A 15,113-nucleotide genomic window follows, 5' to 3' on the forward strand; every position below is an offset into this window, starting at 1 on the left:
TGTATTACCTTCACTATTAAGAATAAGTACCTACGTCATCAATATAACTCATATCACTTTGGTTCATTTGTTTTGACAACATTGCAGGTTGAGTGTTATTGTCTCTCTCATTCTTTACCTCTCTCTCTCTCCCTCCCCCTCTCTCCCTCTCTGTCTCTCTCCCTCCTCCTCTCTCTCTCTCTCCCTCTCTCCCAGGAGGAACAAGCCAACACCCACATGGGTAAACTGCGTAAGGTGCAGCATGAGATGGAGGAGGCTGAGGAGCGTGCTGACATCGCTGAGTCCCAGGTCAACAAGCTCAGGGCGAAGGGCCGCGACTCTGGAAAGGTACAAAGCTGCTGTCACATCTATTGATTGCCAGTGCACAAACTTATCCTTTGGGGGAGGGGGGAGGGGTAAAACCTTCTTTTTGGCATTGCACAATGCATTAGGGTCCTCCTGTTAGTGACAGATTAATACAAACCAAACTGACACAAACTGACACTGTGTTCTTTGAAGTGACTGATACGTAAGATGTTCATTCATTTTTTATCTTTCTCTCTTTTCACAGGCCAAAGAGGCTGAATAAACAAGACCACACACTTGATGGCGCACCGAGTGTGAAAACATCATAAAATATGATTTTTCATGGTGAAATTCTAAGCATTAAAAAAACTTTTCCTTTGTGACTTTGTGGTTTTATTGTCCATGAATTATATGGATTATTGTCCATGCACTAAACTGCACAAACATGTTTCAGAAGATCTGTGAAGGGCACTGGAAAAAAACCAAATACATTTTCTTCTCTATGATAAGTCAGTCTTCACCCTGTTGAGTGTCACACCCTGTTCTAATGGACTGCACTTATAGAGCGCCTTTTATCCAAAGCGCTTTACAACGGCCTCTCATTCACACATTCACAGACACACATTCACACACCAATGGTGGCAAGCTACCATGGAAGGCGCCGACCGGCTCGCTCACTGGGAGCAATTTGGGGTTCAGTGTCTTGCCCAAGGACACTTCGACAAGTGGCCAGCCGAGGCTCGAACCGCCGATCTGCCAACCTTAAGATAATTAGATGCCGGCTCTACCTCCTGTCACACCCTGTTCATTCCACTACCCTCCGGCAGGCAGAACCAGAGCATTTGTGACATTCTAATGCTTTGGTCCTCATATCATAGAATTATTGTCCGTGCACACAAATGTTTCAGAAGATCTGTGAAGGGCACTGGAAGAAAAACTGTCCCCCCTGTATCGTGCGCTCGCTCTGGGCACACAGCCCGCGGGCATTTTATTTTGTATAGCGCTTTTCTTAACACTCAAAGACTCCATGGAAACAAAAACAATAGATCAATAAACATTCAAACAAAAGTCAAAAATCACTCAAAACAACAATACAAATAATTAAAGATGAAAAGTTTCAAAATATGGCAACGAAAGAAATACACAATGAAAATGGAAGATGGACACATGATATAACTTGATAACCGAAATAAATCTAGGCGTGTCAATATGCCTGCCAAAGATATCTTTGACTTTTGACACTTTGACATTCTCAGTGACGCGTGACTTAATAGTGAACAGTGTGTGGGAGTTGGAACAAGTCGGTTCCTGTTGTGTCATCTGTTGTGGCTCAAACAGGATATAGAAGTGTAGATATAGCACACATGACACTCTCCTTATCTCAATGACGGACGAGAGAGAAGCAAAACACAACAGCCGAGCCCTGGCAGAGGAGCGGTGCGGATAGAGTACTTTATACGAGGCAGGTAGGCAATGTGCAAACCTATAAGAGCTATACTTTCCTATTTCAGTATTTATAAAGAGAAGTCTACGACTGGTGGATTGATGATTCACTTGCTTAGTCAAATGTATTGATTATAAGTCGCTTTGGAATAAGTCTGCTAAATGCCAAAAATGTAAAATGTAAATGTAAGTCACATTGAATATGTGACACGTTCTGGTGAAAAGGGACGCATGTCGGCAATTCTCAAGTCGCTCAAATGAGCGAAAAGCTTCTTTTAAACAACATAATGTTTTCCGTTTTTTTGCATATTACGAAAGTTTAAGTGTTGAAGAGCCCACTCGATATATATCAGCTGAACTTAGGGGCCTGTCGTCTACCATGCCAGGATGGCGCTGATAGCTGGACTACTGGGTCGTGTCCTGTCCTACCTGGCCCGGCGCTGGTCCGTAGGAGGCCTCCTCCAGCTGGCTGCTCTGGTCCTGAGTCTGGTTCTGTTGGGTCGGGTCGCCCGTCTGCTCTGCAGGCATGCCTGGTACACACGGCGACTACAGTGTTTCCCTCAGCCTCCTACCAAGGGCTGGCTGCTGGGACACCTGGGCATGGTGAGTTAAAGACACCAACATTTACAGTACAACATTTTTATTTATTTTTATTTTTATTTAGCCTTTATTTAACCAGGTCGGTCCCATTGAGACACAGTGATCTCTTTTCCGAGGGAAGCCTGGCCAAGACAGCAGCTTAAAACATCGAGCTTCAACAGTTAAAACAAACAGCAGAATTACACAAGAAAACAACACCAGATCAACAACAACAAAATAGACAGAATACAATCTGGTCAGAGCAATAGAGTGAAATAATGGGACTTTCCTATAAAGCAGGAGCAAGAACGATATGAGGCTGATTCCAAGTTACTCACAAGGTTTTTAAAAGTTCCAAGAGAAATGAGTTCCTTCAGGTTCAGAAGCTCTGTGGTGAATTCCAGGCAGCGGGCACAGAGTGCATGAAGGAGGGCTTGCTGAATTCAGTGCGAACTTTGGGGACATTTAGCAGATAACAGCCGTTGGAAGGTAAGGAGTAAGTAGACTGGGTGGTCCTACTGCATGTACCAGAGGTCTGGTCAGTTTGACTTCAACTCCAATCAATCCAGGAAGTGAAAAATCCTCCCTGAAAATAAGTGTACGTGTACATTATGTTTTGGGATATTGTGTTGGGCAAAAAAAAAAAAGAGATCTTCTCCTGTATTAAAACAGAATTGAACTGTAGTTGTTGTAAGTCGCTTTGGAACATCCAAAATATAAAAACACTTAAAAATAACTGAAATTGTGATTTTGTGAATTTGTATATTTCTTCTATAGTTCTTCGATGTTGCCTGAGAGAAATGTCTGAAGATAATATTTTCCGTTTGACCTTATCTATGTTGCCAATTTGATTTACAGGAATAGAGTGTGTGTGTGTGTGTGTGTGTGTGTGTGTGTGTGAGAGTGAGTGAGTGTGTGAGTGTGTGAGTGAGTGAGTGAGTGAGTGTGTGTGTGTGTGTGTGTGTGTGTGTGTGTGTGTGTGTGTGTGTGTGTGAGTGAGTGAGTGAGTGAGTGAGTGAGTGAGTGAGTGTGTGTGTGTGTGTGTGTGTGAGTGAGTGAGTGAGTGTGTGTGTGTGTGTGTGTTTCCAAGTAAAGTTAGGCAACTTAGTGAGAAGCTGATTTTCATAAGGTGTGGTGTTTCATCGGAAGGTAGTTGAGCCATCAGTACATCTCGTACATGGAGATTGAAGCAACAGTACAGAATGAAAGATAACCTCACGATTTCCAAATCTGCCGTGCTTACGTGTGTGTGTGTGTGTGTGTACGTGTATATGTGTGTGTGTGTGTATGTGTGTGTACGTGTGTGTCTGTGTGTGTGTGTATATGTATATGTGTGTGTGTGTATGTGTGCGTGTATGTGTATGTATATGTGTGTATGTGTGTGTGTGTATGTATGTATGTATGTGTGTGTGTGTATGTATATGTGTGTGTGTGTGTGTGTGTGTGTGTGTGTGTCAGATGCGGAGCACAGAGGAGGGTCTCCACGCCGTGGACCAGCTGGTGAGGAGCCACGTCCACTCCTGCGCCTGGTTCCTGGGGCCGTTCTACGCCCTGGTGCGTCTCTTCCACCCAGACTACATCAAGCCTCTCCTCCTGGCCCCTGGTACGCCCCCCCCCCACCATGGGTACACACACTAGGGTTCCCACGGCTCCTTGAAATCCTTGAAAGTTTTAGAAAAAAAAATCAAGGTCTTAAAAGTTTTTGAAAATAGACATGGGTCGGTCATTGAAAGTGCTTGAATTCCCCTCTCTCTCTCTCTAAAAAGATATCTATATATTCAACTAGTAAATAAGTCTCATCTAGTGTTCACACATTCAAGCCTCTCTTTTTAATTGTGTCATTGTCTGTGAGCGGACAGTTCTGGGGACAGACTATTATATAAATTCTCATCTAGATCTGTCTCAAACTATGCCGTGTTGGGTCCTTGAATTTGAGGGAATTGAGTCTTGAAAGTCCTTGAAAGGTGCTTGAATTTGATGTTGGTGTGGGAACCCTGACACACACACACTGGTTTCATAGTTTTCCACTACTATGTAGTAGTAGTGACTGTTTCCTCTGAACACTCCCTCCTCCACTCCCTCCCTCCACATCCTGGCAGCGTCCATCACAGTCAAAGACGAGCTGTTCTACGGGTTCCTCCGGCCGTGGCTGGGTACGTCAGTCTAAAAACACAACTCTCTTTCTTACTTACACACTCCATTAGTGTTCACTCTCTCCAGTGTCCTCTGTCGTCGTGACAACCACACATCCTCTCTCACGTTTTGTTTTGCAGCAGTTATGATTAACGTCATGTTTTGCAGCAGTTATAATTAAACACAAACACTTCTATCAATGTCTTTTTTCCATTAACTTTTGTCTTATTAAATGTTTTATCTATTTACTTCTTATATTTGCTTACTATGCTCCTCTTGCTGTATTTTTAAATGCTGTATGTAAAGCACTTTGAATTGCCCCTGTTGTATGAAATGTGCTGTACTAATAAACCTGCCTTGCCTTGCTTCACTGTTCCCTCCCTAACAGGACAGGGCCTCCTCCTGAGCAACGGGGAGGACTGGTCCCGCCACAGACGCCTCCTCACGCCCGCCTTCCACTTCGACATCCTGAAGAACTACGTCCAGGTGTTCAACCACTCCACCAACACCATGCACGTGAGTCCAAACATTAGCATATATAGTTGACAGGATCTATACAGGTATACAATGCAACCAAATGCAGAGTAGCTCTACAACATCAACAATACAGTGGAATACCTATAAAATAAAATGAATCTAAATATGAGAAAAACATTTTTGACTGACTTATATAGCTCCTTATTCCAAAGCACTTTACAACGGCCTCTCATTCACCCATTCACACACACATTCACACACCAATGGCGGCAAGCTACCATGCAAGGCGCCGGCCCATTCATTGGGAGAAATTTGTGGGGTTCAGTGTCTTGCCCAAGGACACCATGACATGTGGCCAGCCTGGGTTCGAACCGCCGATCTGCCAACCTTGTGATCATTAGACGCCGGCTCTACCTCCATGAGCACTACCTATACTTTACAGTCAGCAATTTGCATTCTTCTCTATTTGAAATCTTCAGCACATGTACTATAATTTTGTTTACGAGAACCAATGAGGAAGTGGTAAACAGTAGAGCTGACGGGCTGGTGAAAGGGGGAGGAAGTTGCGGAAATTACTTGTGTGTTTTTCGTTTTTATTTTGTTCATATTACGAAAGTTTAAGTGTGAGAGCCCACTAAATATCACAATCAACGGTTTTAAGATCACTAAATACTTCTAATTTGTCTGAACCTGTGAGTAGTTCCCTTTCTGTGGTCAGTTAATCTCTAGTTACTCTCCCTTCATCTTCTGCAAGCTCTCTGTCACATGAGAGCCTTCTGACACACACAACGTTAAAGAGAAGGGGACAGACACATTCTAATGCAAAAAAGAGGCATGCAAAGATATCATCTCATCAGATCCTTTTATACACTCTTTATTTGCATGTACGCAATGTTTACACATGCCTATTGATTGTGTTGAAAGATAACGTGATCATGTTGACATTCTGGACCTGCATCTGAGACATCTACTGCCCCCCCCAGCACTGCGTCTCCTGACACCCGCTTTTCCCCTCTACTGTGTCCCTAAAAACTTCTATTGACCCCCTTGTACTGTTTCTCTGTTTCTCCAGTGTCTATATACAATTTAAAAAAAGGCTAGGTTTAGAAGAAGGTGGTAGAAGAAGGTTTTTCCTTCTATCAGTGGCCCCGGGCCTGAGCTGGATTACTTTGATTGATTGATTGAAAACTTTATTAGAAGATTTGCAGAAGTAGGTACATGAAAGTACATATTACATACAAGGTCAACTAACAGGATAAAAACCCAAGAAAGCCACTGGCTTATTTCAATTGGGGTCCTTGATTCTCAATTCATCGTTACATGTAAGACAGACAAAAACTAGTACTATCTACAAGATAATACAGACAAATAACTAGTACTATCTACAAGATAAACATACATCCATCATGGGAAGAACAATACAACAAAACATAAGGTATGTACAGCGGGTAGGACAGGTGGGGACATACACCACAGGTGGGGGCGGGGGACAAAACACAAAGTATGTACAGTGGGTAGTTCGGGTCTTTTAATCTGATTTTTGATTTAGAGGGTCCAGTTACGGATTGCAGCCTCCTGTAAATGTTACTCTTCCTGCTACAACTGGTGGATTGATGATTCACTTGCTTAGTCAAATGTATTGATTGTAAGTCGCTTTGGAATAAGGCGTGTGCTAAATGCCAAACATGTAAATGTAAAATGCGTGTCTTTCCCCTGTTCTGTTGAATGGACACACAGGCCAAGTGGCGCCGCCTGGTGGCGGAAGGCGAGCGCTGCCAGGACATGTTCCACCACGTCAGCCTGATGACCCTGGACAGCCTCATGAAGTGTGCCTTCAGCCACAACAGCAACTGTCAGGAGTGAGTCTGATACCATCACTACACCCTGGGAGGAGGCTGGGGGAGGTAGAACACCAGGGGGAGGCTGGGGGAGGTAGAAGACCAGGGGAGGCTGGGGGAGGTAGAACACCAGGGGGAGGCTGGGGGAGGTAGAACACCAGGGGGAGGCTGGGGGAGGTAGAACACCAGGGGAGGCTGGGGGAGGTAGAACACCAGGGGGAGGCTGGGGGAGGTAGAACACCAGGGGGAGGCTGGGGGAGGTAGAACACCAGGGGAGGCTGGGGGAGGTAGACTCTGCTCGTTGTAAAAGCATGGAACAGAGAACACACATGTTTTTGATAACGTTCCTCATTCCCTTCCATTGCATTACAATGAGCCCATCCTCCGATTTCTACCTCCACCAGCCTCCCATAATTAATAATAATAATTTTGCCATTTAGCAGACGCTTTTATCCAAAGCGACTTACAATTACGAATTACAGGGACATTCCCCCTGGAGTAACTGAGGGCTAAGTGCCTTACCCAAGGGCACACTAGTAGTGGTGTGGCTTCAGGCGGGATTTGAACTCACAACCTTCCGATCCCAAGTCCAACTCACTATCCACTAGACCACCACTACCCCCTCCCAGCCTCCCCAGCTACACACACTGACTGAGACAGAAGCCCATCAGAGCCCATCTACATGACCTTTCAAAGCGCTTCACAACAGCCTCTCATTCACCCATTCACACACACATTCACACACCAATGGCGGCAAGCTACCATGCAAGGCGCCGGCCCGCTCACTGGGAGCAATTTGGGGTTCAGTGTCTTGCCCAAGGACACTTCGACATGTGGCCAGCCGGGGCTCGAACCGCCAATTTGCCAAACTTGCGATCATTAGACGGCGGCTCCTCTACCTCCTGAGACACAGCCACCACACAGCCGAATTGTGTCACTTCTACCTGGCGGTGTAAATGCAGCCATAGTGTGCATACAGTTTGTAGTATTCAACCTGAAACAGGCTGCAAACAGCCCTGAAACAAGTGTAACGCAGAGAGAGGAACCAGCCTTGATCCAGCCCTGAAAGCTCAGCTCTTTACATGGGCCATGGAATCTTCTACCACTCTTTGCCTCAGCCACCACCTCCACTTTCTTTGTTGTTGTTGTTGTTGTTGTTGTTGTTGTTGTTGTTGTCTTTCTAACATTCTATCTCTCTCTCCGCCACAGGGGCTCCAGTGAATACATAGCGGCCATCTTGGAGCTCAGCAACCTGATCATCGACCGCCGGGGTCGCATCCTGCATCACTGGGACTGGCTCTACTGGCGCTCCCCGGAGGGCCAGAGGTTCCGCCGTGCCTGCGCCGTGGTGCACGGGTTCACCAGCAACGTGGTCCAGAGACGCCGCGCCCAACTACGCCACCGGGGGGAGACAGAGAGCCACAACACCGACAAGAAAGCCTCCACCTCCACCTCCACCAGGAGGAAAGTGGCTGATTTTATAGATGTTTTACTGCTGTCAAAGGTGGGTGAGAGAGTAATAATGATAATGATAATAATAATAATGCATTTTATTTGTATTGCACTTTTCATTCAAAAAGAGTGCTACAGAGTAAAAAAAATAAAAATAAGCTGCCTAGAACATAGTAAGTTAAAAACAAAAACAGCCTAAAAACATAATAAGTTAAAAAAAGGTGAATAAAACGGTTTTTAGGCCCGTCTTAAAAGAGTCCAGGCTCTGTACTACCCTCTACTGCCCTAGAGTGGGGAACGGGGGGGGGCAGGGGTATAGAGAGAGAGAGAGAGAGAGAGAGAGAGAGAGAGAGAGAGAGAGAGAGAGAGAGAGAGAGAGAGAGAGAGAGAGAGAGAGGGAGACAGAGAGACAGACAGAGCCAGAGGGGGAGGAGGAGGCCGGATATTAAAAGTAGATGATTACTAAGCACTGTAAACCTCGATCGTTATCTATCCATCCAACGCTCTGTCCTCATTGGTCCCACAGGACGAGGAGGGGCGGGGCCTCACGGACGAGGAGATCAAAGCCGAGGCGGACACGTTCATGTTTGGAGGTACGGCGCTTAAGACAATACTGTCTTCTTATGGCATACCGCTTCATGTTATCCTGTATTATCCTTCACTCTTCTCCTGTCTCCTCTCTCAACTCCTAACCTCCACCCTCTCTCTCCTCTCTTCTCCTAACCTCCACCCTCTCTCTACTCTCCTCTCCTCTCCTCTCTCAACTCCTAACCTCCACCCTCTCTCTCCTCTCTCCTAACCTCCACCCTCTCTCTACTCTCCTCTCCTCTCCTCTCCTCTCTCAACTCCTAACCTCCACCCTCTCTCTCCTCTCTTCTCCTAACCTCCCCCCTCTCTCTCTCCTAACCTCCACCCTCTCTCTCTCCTAACCTCCCCCCTCTCTCCTCTCCTAACCTCCACCCTCTCTCTCCTCTCTTCTCCTAACCTCCACCCTCTCTCTCTCCTAACCTCCACCCTCTCTCTCTCCTAACCTCCACCCTCTCTCTACTCTCCTCTCCTCTCCTCTCCTCTCTCTTCTCCTAACCTCCCCCCTCTCTCCTCTCCTAACCTCCCCCCTCTCTCTCTCTCCTAACCTCCACCCTCTCTCTCTCCTAACCTCCCCCCTCTCTCTCCTCTCCTCTCCTCTCCTCTCTCCTCTCCTAACCTCCACCCTCTCTCTACTCTCCTCTCCTCTCCTCTCTCCTCCCCCCCCCCTCAGGTCATGACACCACGGCCAGTGGGATCTCCTGGGTTCTGTACAACCTGGCCCGACACCAGGACCTCCAGGACCGCTGCCGGGCCGAGGTCAACGCCCTGCTGCAGGACCGCCCCACGGAGGACATAGACTGGTCTGTCCGTCTGTCTGTCTGCATGTCTGTCTGTCTGCCTGTCTGTCTGTCAGCCTGTCTGTCTGTCAGCCTGTCTGTCTGTCTGTCTGTCTCTCTGTATCTGCCCTGCTGGAGGACCGCCCCACGGAGGACATAGACTGGTCCGTCTGTCTGTCTGTCTGTCAGCCTGTCTGTCTGGAGGAACGCCCCACGGAGGACATGGACTGGTCCGTCTGTCTGTTGGCCTGTCTGTCTGTCTGTCTGTCTCTCTGTATCTGCCCTGCTGGAGGACCGCCCCACGGAGGACATAGACTGGTCCGTCTGTCTGTCTGTTGGCCTGTCTGTCTGTCTGTCTATCTGTTGGCCTGTCTGTGTGGAACGCCCCAAGGAGGACATAGACTGGTCCGTCTGTCTGTCTGTGTGTCTTCCTCTCTGTGTCTGTCTGTCAGCCTGTCTGTCTGTCTGTCCTGCTGGAGGAACGCCCCATGGAGGACATGGACTGGTCCGTCTGTCTGTCTGTTGGCCTGTCTGTCTCTGTGTCTGTCTGTCAGCCTGTCAGTCTGTCTGTCTGGAGGAACGCCCCACGGAGGACATAGACTGGTCCGTCTGTCGACCTGTCTGTCTATCTGTTGGCCTGTCTGTGTCTGTTGGCCTGTCTGTCTGTGTCTGTCTGTCTGTCTGTCTATAACAAAAAAGGCTCCTTAAGACCTGCCCTTGCTCTGTGTCAAATACGGTGCTTTTATCACAACAAAGGGCACAACGCCTTCAAAATGTGGCCATTAGCTGGCCCAGTAATAAGACTGATGATGATGATGATGATGATGATGATGTTTGTTGCCATAGGGATGACCTGAGCAACATGCCCTTCCTGACCATGTGCATCAAGGAGTCCCTGAGGCTGCACCCCCCCGTGTCTGCTCTCACACGGCGCTACACCCAGGACATGACCGTCCCAGGAGAACGGGTCATACCACAGGGTGAGGGGGGGGGGGACAGGTCATACCACAGGGTGAGGGGGGGTGTTGTGTGTATGTGTGTGTGTTGTGTGTATGTGTGTGTTGTGTGTGAGTGCAGTCTTAGAAAAAAGGTTTTGTTGTAGTTTTTATATAAAATATGCTGAGAATTAAAGTCTGTCTCTCTACATTCTGGGAAATGGAGCACATCCCTCCCTTTTCCATCCTGGACAGAGGTGCCGATTCTGTGGCGCAGTTAACAGTGTCCCTGTGGACAGGAGGGGGGGGGGGGGGGGGGGGGCGCTAATGATGGCGCTAGGGGGCGTGTCTGAAATGTTAGAGCACTATTTTCAAGGCCCGAATTTTGAAGTGCAACTGATCATGGCACTTTGACCTGGTTGTTGTCATGACGATGCACCTCTAGGACCACTACCTCCACCACCACCTGAACACAGGCAAGACAGCGCTGTGGCCATTTCATACTTGTGTGACACACATCGCCAGTACGCTTTGTTGCACTTTGACTTGCATCCATTTTGTGCCTGAACATAGAGCCAGCGACTGGTATGTGTATATTTCAACATAAAGACAGAAAAGCATTTTTGTTTGTTTAATCCCTCAGGTAGCATCTGTCTGGTGAGCATCTATGGGACCCATCACAACCCAGCGATATGGCCTGACCCAGACGTGAGTACTGACTGCTGTTGTAGGCTCTTGTAGTCCTCTTCATACTGCAATTAGCCCTCGGGACTCACTCCACTTCCTTGTGTACTGAGAACACTGTAGTAGTCTCGCTGTAGTCTCGCTGTACAAGCAGACCGTAGCTTGATGGTCGTCTCACTCCTCCTCTGCCCTCCAGGTTTATGACCCCATGCGCTTCGACCCGGCGAACTCAGTGGGGAGACCATCTCACGCCTTCATCCCCTTCTCCTCAGGACCAAGGTAGGTCTCTCCTCTCCTCAGGACCAAGGTAGGTCTCTCCTCTGGTCTCTCCTCTGGACCAAGGTAGGGTCTCTCCTCTGGACCAAGGTAGAGTCTCTCCTCTGGTCTCTCCTCTGGTCTCTCCTCTGGTCTCTCCTCTCCTCTGGACCAAGGTAGAGTCTCTCCTCTGGTCTCTCCTCTGGTCTCTCCTCTCCTCTGGACCAAGGTAGGGTCTCTCCTCTGGTCTCTCCTCTGGTCTCTCCTCTGGTCTCTCCTCTCCTCTGGACCAAGGTAGGGTCTCTCCTCTGGTCTCTCCTCTGGTCTCTCCTCTGGTCTCTCCTCAGGACCAAGGTAGGGTCTCTCCTCTCCTCAGGACCAAGGTAGGTCCAACAAATGTTCTTCAAAGGGTTCTCACACAGGGACAGCCGAAGAACCCTTTTGAAGTGTGAGTGTGTGAGTGTGTGTGTGAGTGTGTGTGTGTGTGTGTTTGTGAAGTGTGTGATGCGTAAGTTATGTGGAAACTGGAAACTGATCTTTGATGCGTGTGTGTAGGAACTGACCCTTCCTGTCCTGTGTGTGAGTGTGTGTGTGTAGGAACTGACTCTTCCTGTGTGTGCGTGTGTGTGTGTGTGTGTGTGTAGGAACTGTATCGGCCAGAAGTTTGCCATGGCGGAGATGAGGGTGGTGTTGGCTCTGACGCTACGCAGGTTCCGTGTGACCCCGGGGGGGGCGGAGGCACGTCGGCTCCCTCAGTTGGTGCTGCGTGCTGAGGGGGGGCTGTGGCTACAGCTGGAGGGCCTGCCCACCCCCCAGGAATGATACATGGACCCCCTGGCTATGACGACCAAACCACCCTCAAGACCACCAGGACCAAGCTCCGGACCTTTTCAGCCGCAGCCCCGTCCCTCTGGAACGCCCTCCCCAACCACATCAGACAGGCCAACACCCTCCCAACATTTAAACAGGCGCTCAAAACCCACCTCTTCCAGCTCGCCTTCACCAGTTAACCCTCTCCCCCTCCCCTTCCCATGTGTCCCCAGCACTACCTTAATTAGGCCCCTATACTTTCCTTTATTTATTTTTTGTTTCTTTTTATTATAACTACTCGATCTTTTCAGTTTGTAAAGCGTCTTTGAGTGTCTAGAAAAGCGATATAAGTCGAATTTATTATTATTATTATTTATTATATGAGATGATTTTTTTAAATATCTGATGATGATTGATTTACATTTACTTTCTTACTTATTCTCCTTGTTGTACTTGTTTTCATGCTTTATGTAAAGCACGTTGAATTGTCTGTTGTATGAAATGTGCTATACAAATAAAGTTGCATTGCCTTGATGATACTGTTGTCTGCTCCTGTGCCCCCTCAGCTCAGCAAGGTTTTGATCTGTTTAAAAATTACTTATAGGTCTTCAGCTGGTGCTGAATGTGGCGCAGGAGGTAGAGCCGCCGTCTAATGATCGCAAGGTTGGCAGATCGGCGGTTCGAGCCCCGACTGGCCACATGTCGAAGTGTCCTTGGACAAGTCACTGAACACCAATTCGCTCTCAGTGAGCGGGCCGGTGTAGGTACCATATTTTCCCACCCTGCCATATTTTCCGGTTCCGGCCATAGGTCCTGCCCTTTCCGGCCATAGGTAGCGCTATGATTCGTTGACGAGGATGACGTACGATCACATGATGACCGCCATTTTTACCCATCAGTAATTTGGGCTGTTTATAGATCTAATCTCTGTAGCTACCTTAAGATACATGGATGTTGTGCGCGGATGTCTCACGAGACTACTATAAATACCACCACGAGGAGGTGCCATTTTCGAGAGGGAGAGAGAGAGCGACAGAGAGAGACAGAGAGAGACAGAGAGCGACGTGAGAGTGTTTAGGTGTGAGAGAGAGAGAGATAGGTGAGAGAGAGACAGGTGAGAGAGTTTAGGAGAGATAGGTGAGAGAGACAGGTGAGAGAGAGTTTAGGTGAGAGAGAGAGACAGGTGAGAGAGAGAGAGAGACAGGTGAGAGAGAGAGACAGGTGAGAGAGAGTTTAGGTGAGAGAGAGAGACAGGTGACAGAGATGGAGAGACAGGTGAGAGAGAGTTTAGGTGAGAGAGAGAGACAGGTGACAGAGATGGAGAGACAGGTGAGAGAGAGTTTAGGTGAGAGAGAGAGACAGGTGACAGAGATGGAGAGACAGGTGAGAGAGAGTTTAGGTGAGAGAGAGAGACAGGTGACAGAGATGGAGTTTGATACAGCACTCAAGTTTTACTTGATGCATGATATGTATCCTCCTGGCATGCCCCCCAGGTTGGAAACCTTAAATCAAGGATTCGAAAGGCGTCCAAGAATTACTTGATGAAAGGTAAGTCAGTGTGAATAACTATGTTATAGCCACTCTTGAAGCCACTGCTTGAAATGGCGAAAATGCATAGGCCTATATCAAAATCTCACAGCAGTTGCCAGGTATGCTCTATATCAGGGGTAGGCAACCTTTTTTATATGAAGTGCCAATTTTACATTTTCTTGTTAGTCAGTGTGCCAACCACAATATCAACATTAATTATGACTCGACATCAAGCCAAACCAAACAGACCAACAGATCTGCAATTTTATTCCACAACATGAACAAGAATTTTCAGCAAAGAGCTATGTATGCAAAGCCATGTATGCTAAATAAACAGGCCTAACAGTCAACTAACTGAAACTTGAACACAATTACCAACATAACATAAGACAACTAAAGCAAATTGGAGCGCTCAATTTCTAACAAAGTTGCTAACTGCGCTCCCTATGGTTATCATTTTAATAAGTAGGCCTAACTGGATGGTGATTATACAAGGGTCTTACTTGTATGAATTATAATTTCTATTTATATAATTATTTGGTTGTTGTTTGTTTTAGTTTTTTTTAGCAAATACCTATGTATGCAAACTGCAAAGCCATGTAAACAGTCCTAACAATCAATGTGATCCCTGGCCCTGTTTTCCTTTGCTCAACTCCATTATCTGGGGTTGGTACTTGGTCACTTTAAGTATCACACAAGCTTCGGAGTGGTCAGTTGTCAGACGGCTGCGTGAGAGGCTCAGCACGCTCTTCATGTGTGAGAATATCTGCTCGCACAGATAGGTTGATCCGAAGACTGTCAGCAAAGCCAGTGCAATGTTCCTGAGACAGCTGAACTTCTCCGGTACAGACATCCAGCAGGTGGCGATGCAGGATCCGTGATCATGCTCTTCGGTGGTTTCCAACTCTTTGCGTAGCTCTGCAAACTTGGACATCCACAATGATGAACTCTTCATCTCAATCAGCTGCATTGTCATGTCCTGTGTGTCCATCCAGTCCAGCAGAGATGAATCCAGTTCATGTCCATCAAAGCTGTCTGGTTTTATCAGGAAAGAGAACATGGGTCCATACTTCTGAAACTCCTGAAAGCGTGTTTTGAACTCCGACTCAAGCATGCTGATGTATTCGGATATTTCAGTGGTGCTGATGCTGTGCGTCACTGACAGCTCCCGTAAGTGTCCGAAGTAGCGGAAAGCGGAGGTAGCGACGTCCCTTGAAAGAACTGCCAGCTTTCCCACAAAAGCCGCCCATGTCTCGTACATATCCAGAACTGTTTGCCCCGCACCTGAAGATAAAATAAGATAAGACTTATTGTTGCACGTTGCACTT

General features: G+C 47.4%; 1 protein-coding gene across 1 annotated transcript; it reads left to right on the top strand.

The window, feature by feature from the left end:
• Positions 1–2,115: 2,115 nt before the first annotated feature.
• On the top strand, positions 2,116–12,267 carry cyp4f3 (cytochrome P450, family 4, subfamily F, polypeptide 3; the record flags this gene model as incomplete). The annotated part of the gene is made up of 12 exons (XM_080541882.1): positions 2,116–2,331; positions 3,766–3,910; positions 4,407–4,460; positions 4,829–4,956; positions 6,655–6,776; positions 7,965–8,259; positions 8,734–8,800; positions 9,466–9,595; positions 10,418–10,551; positions 11,150–11,214; positions 11,387–11,469; positions 12,090–12,267. 12 exons carry the CDS (start codon positions 2,116–2,118, stop codon positions 12,265–12,267), a joined length of 1,617 nt encoding a protein of 538 aa, XP_080398008.1.
• Positions 12,268–15,113: the final 2,846 nt, after the last annotated feature.

The sequence above is a fragment of the Nansenia antarctica genome (assembly GCF_963989245.1).
Source record: "Nansenia antarctica genome assembly, chromosome: 11".
Taxonomy (NCBI): domain Eukaryota; kingdom Metazoa; phylum Chordata; class Actinopteri; order Argentiniformes; family Microstomatidae; genus Nansenia; species Nansenia antarctica.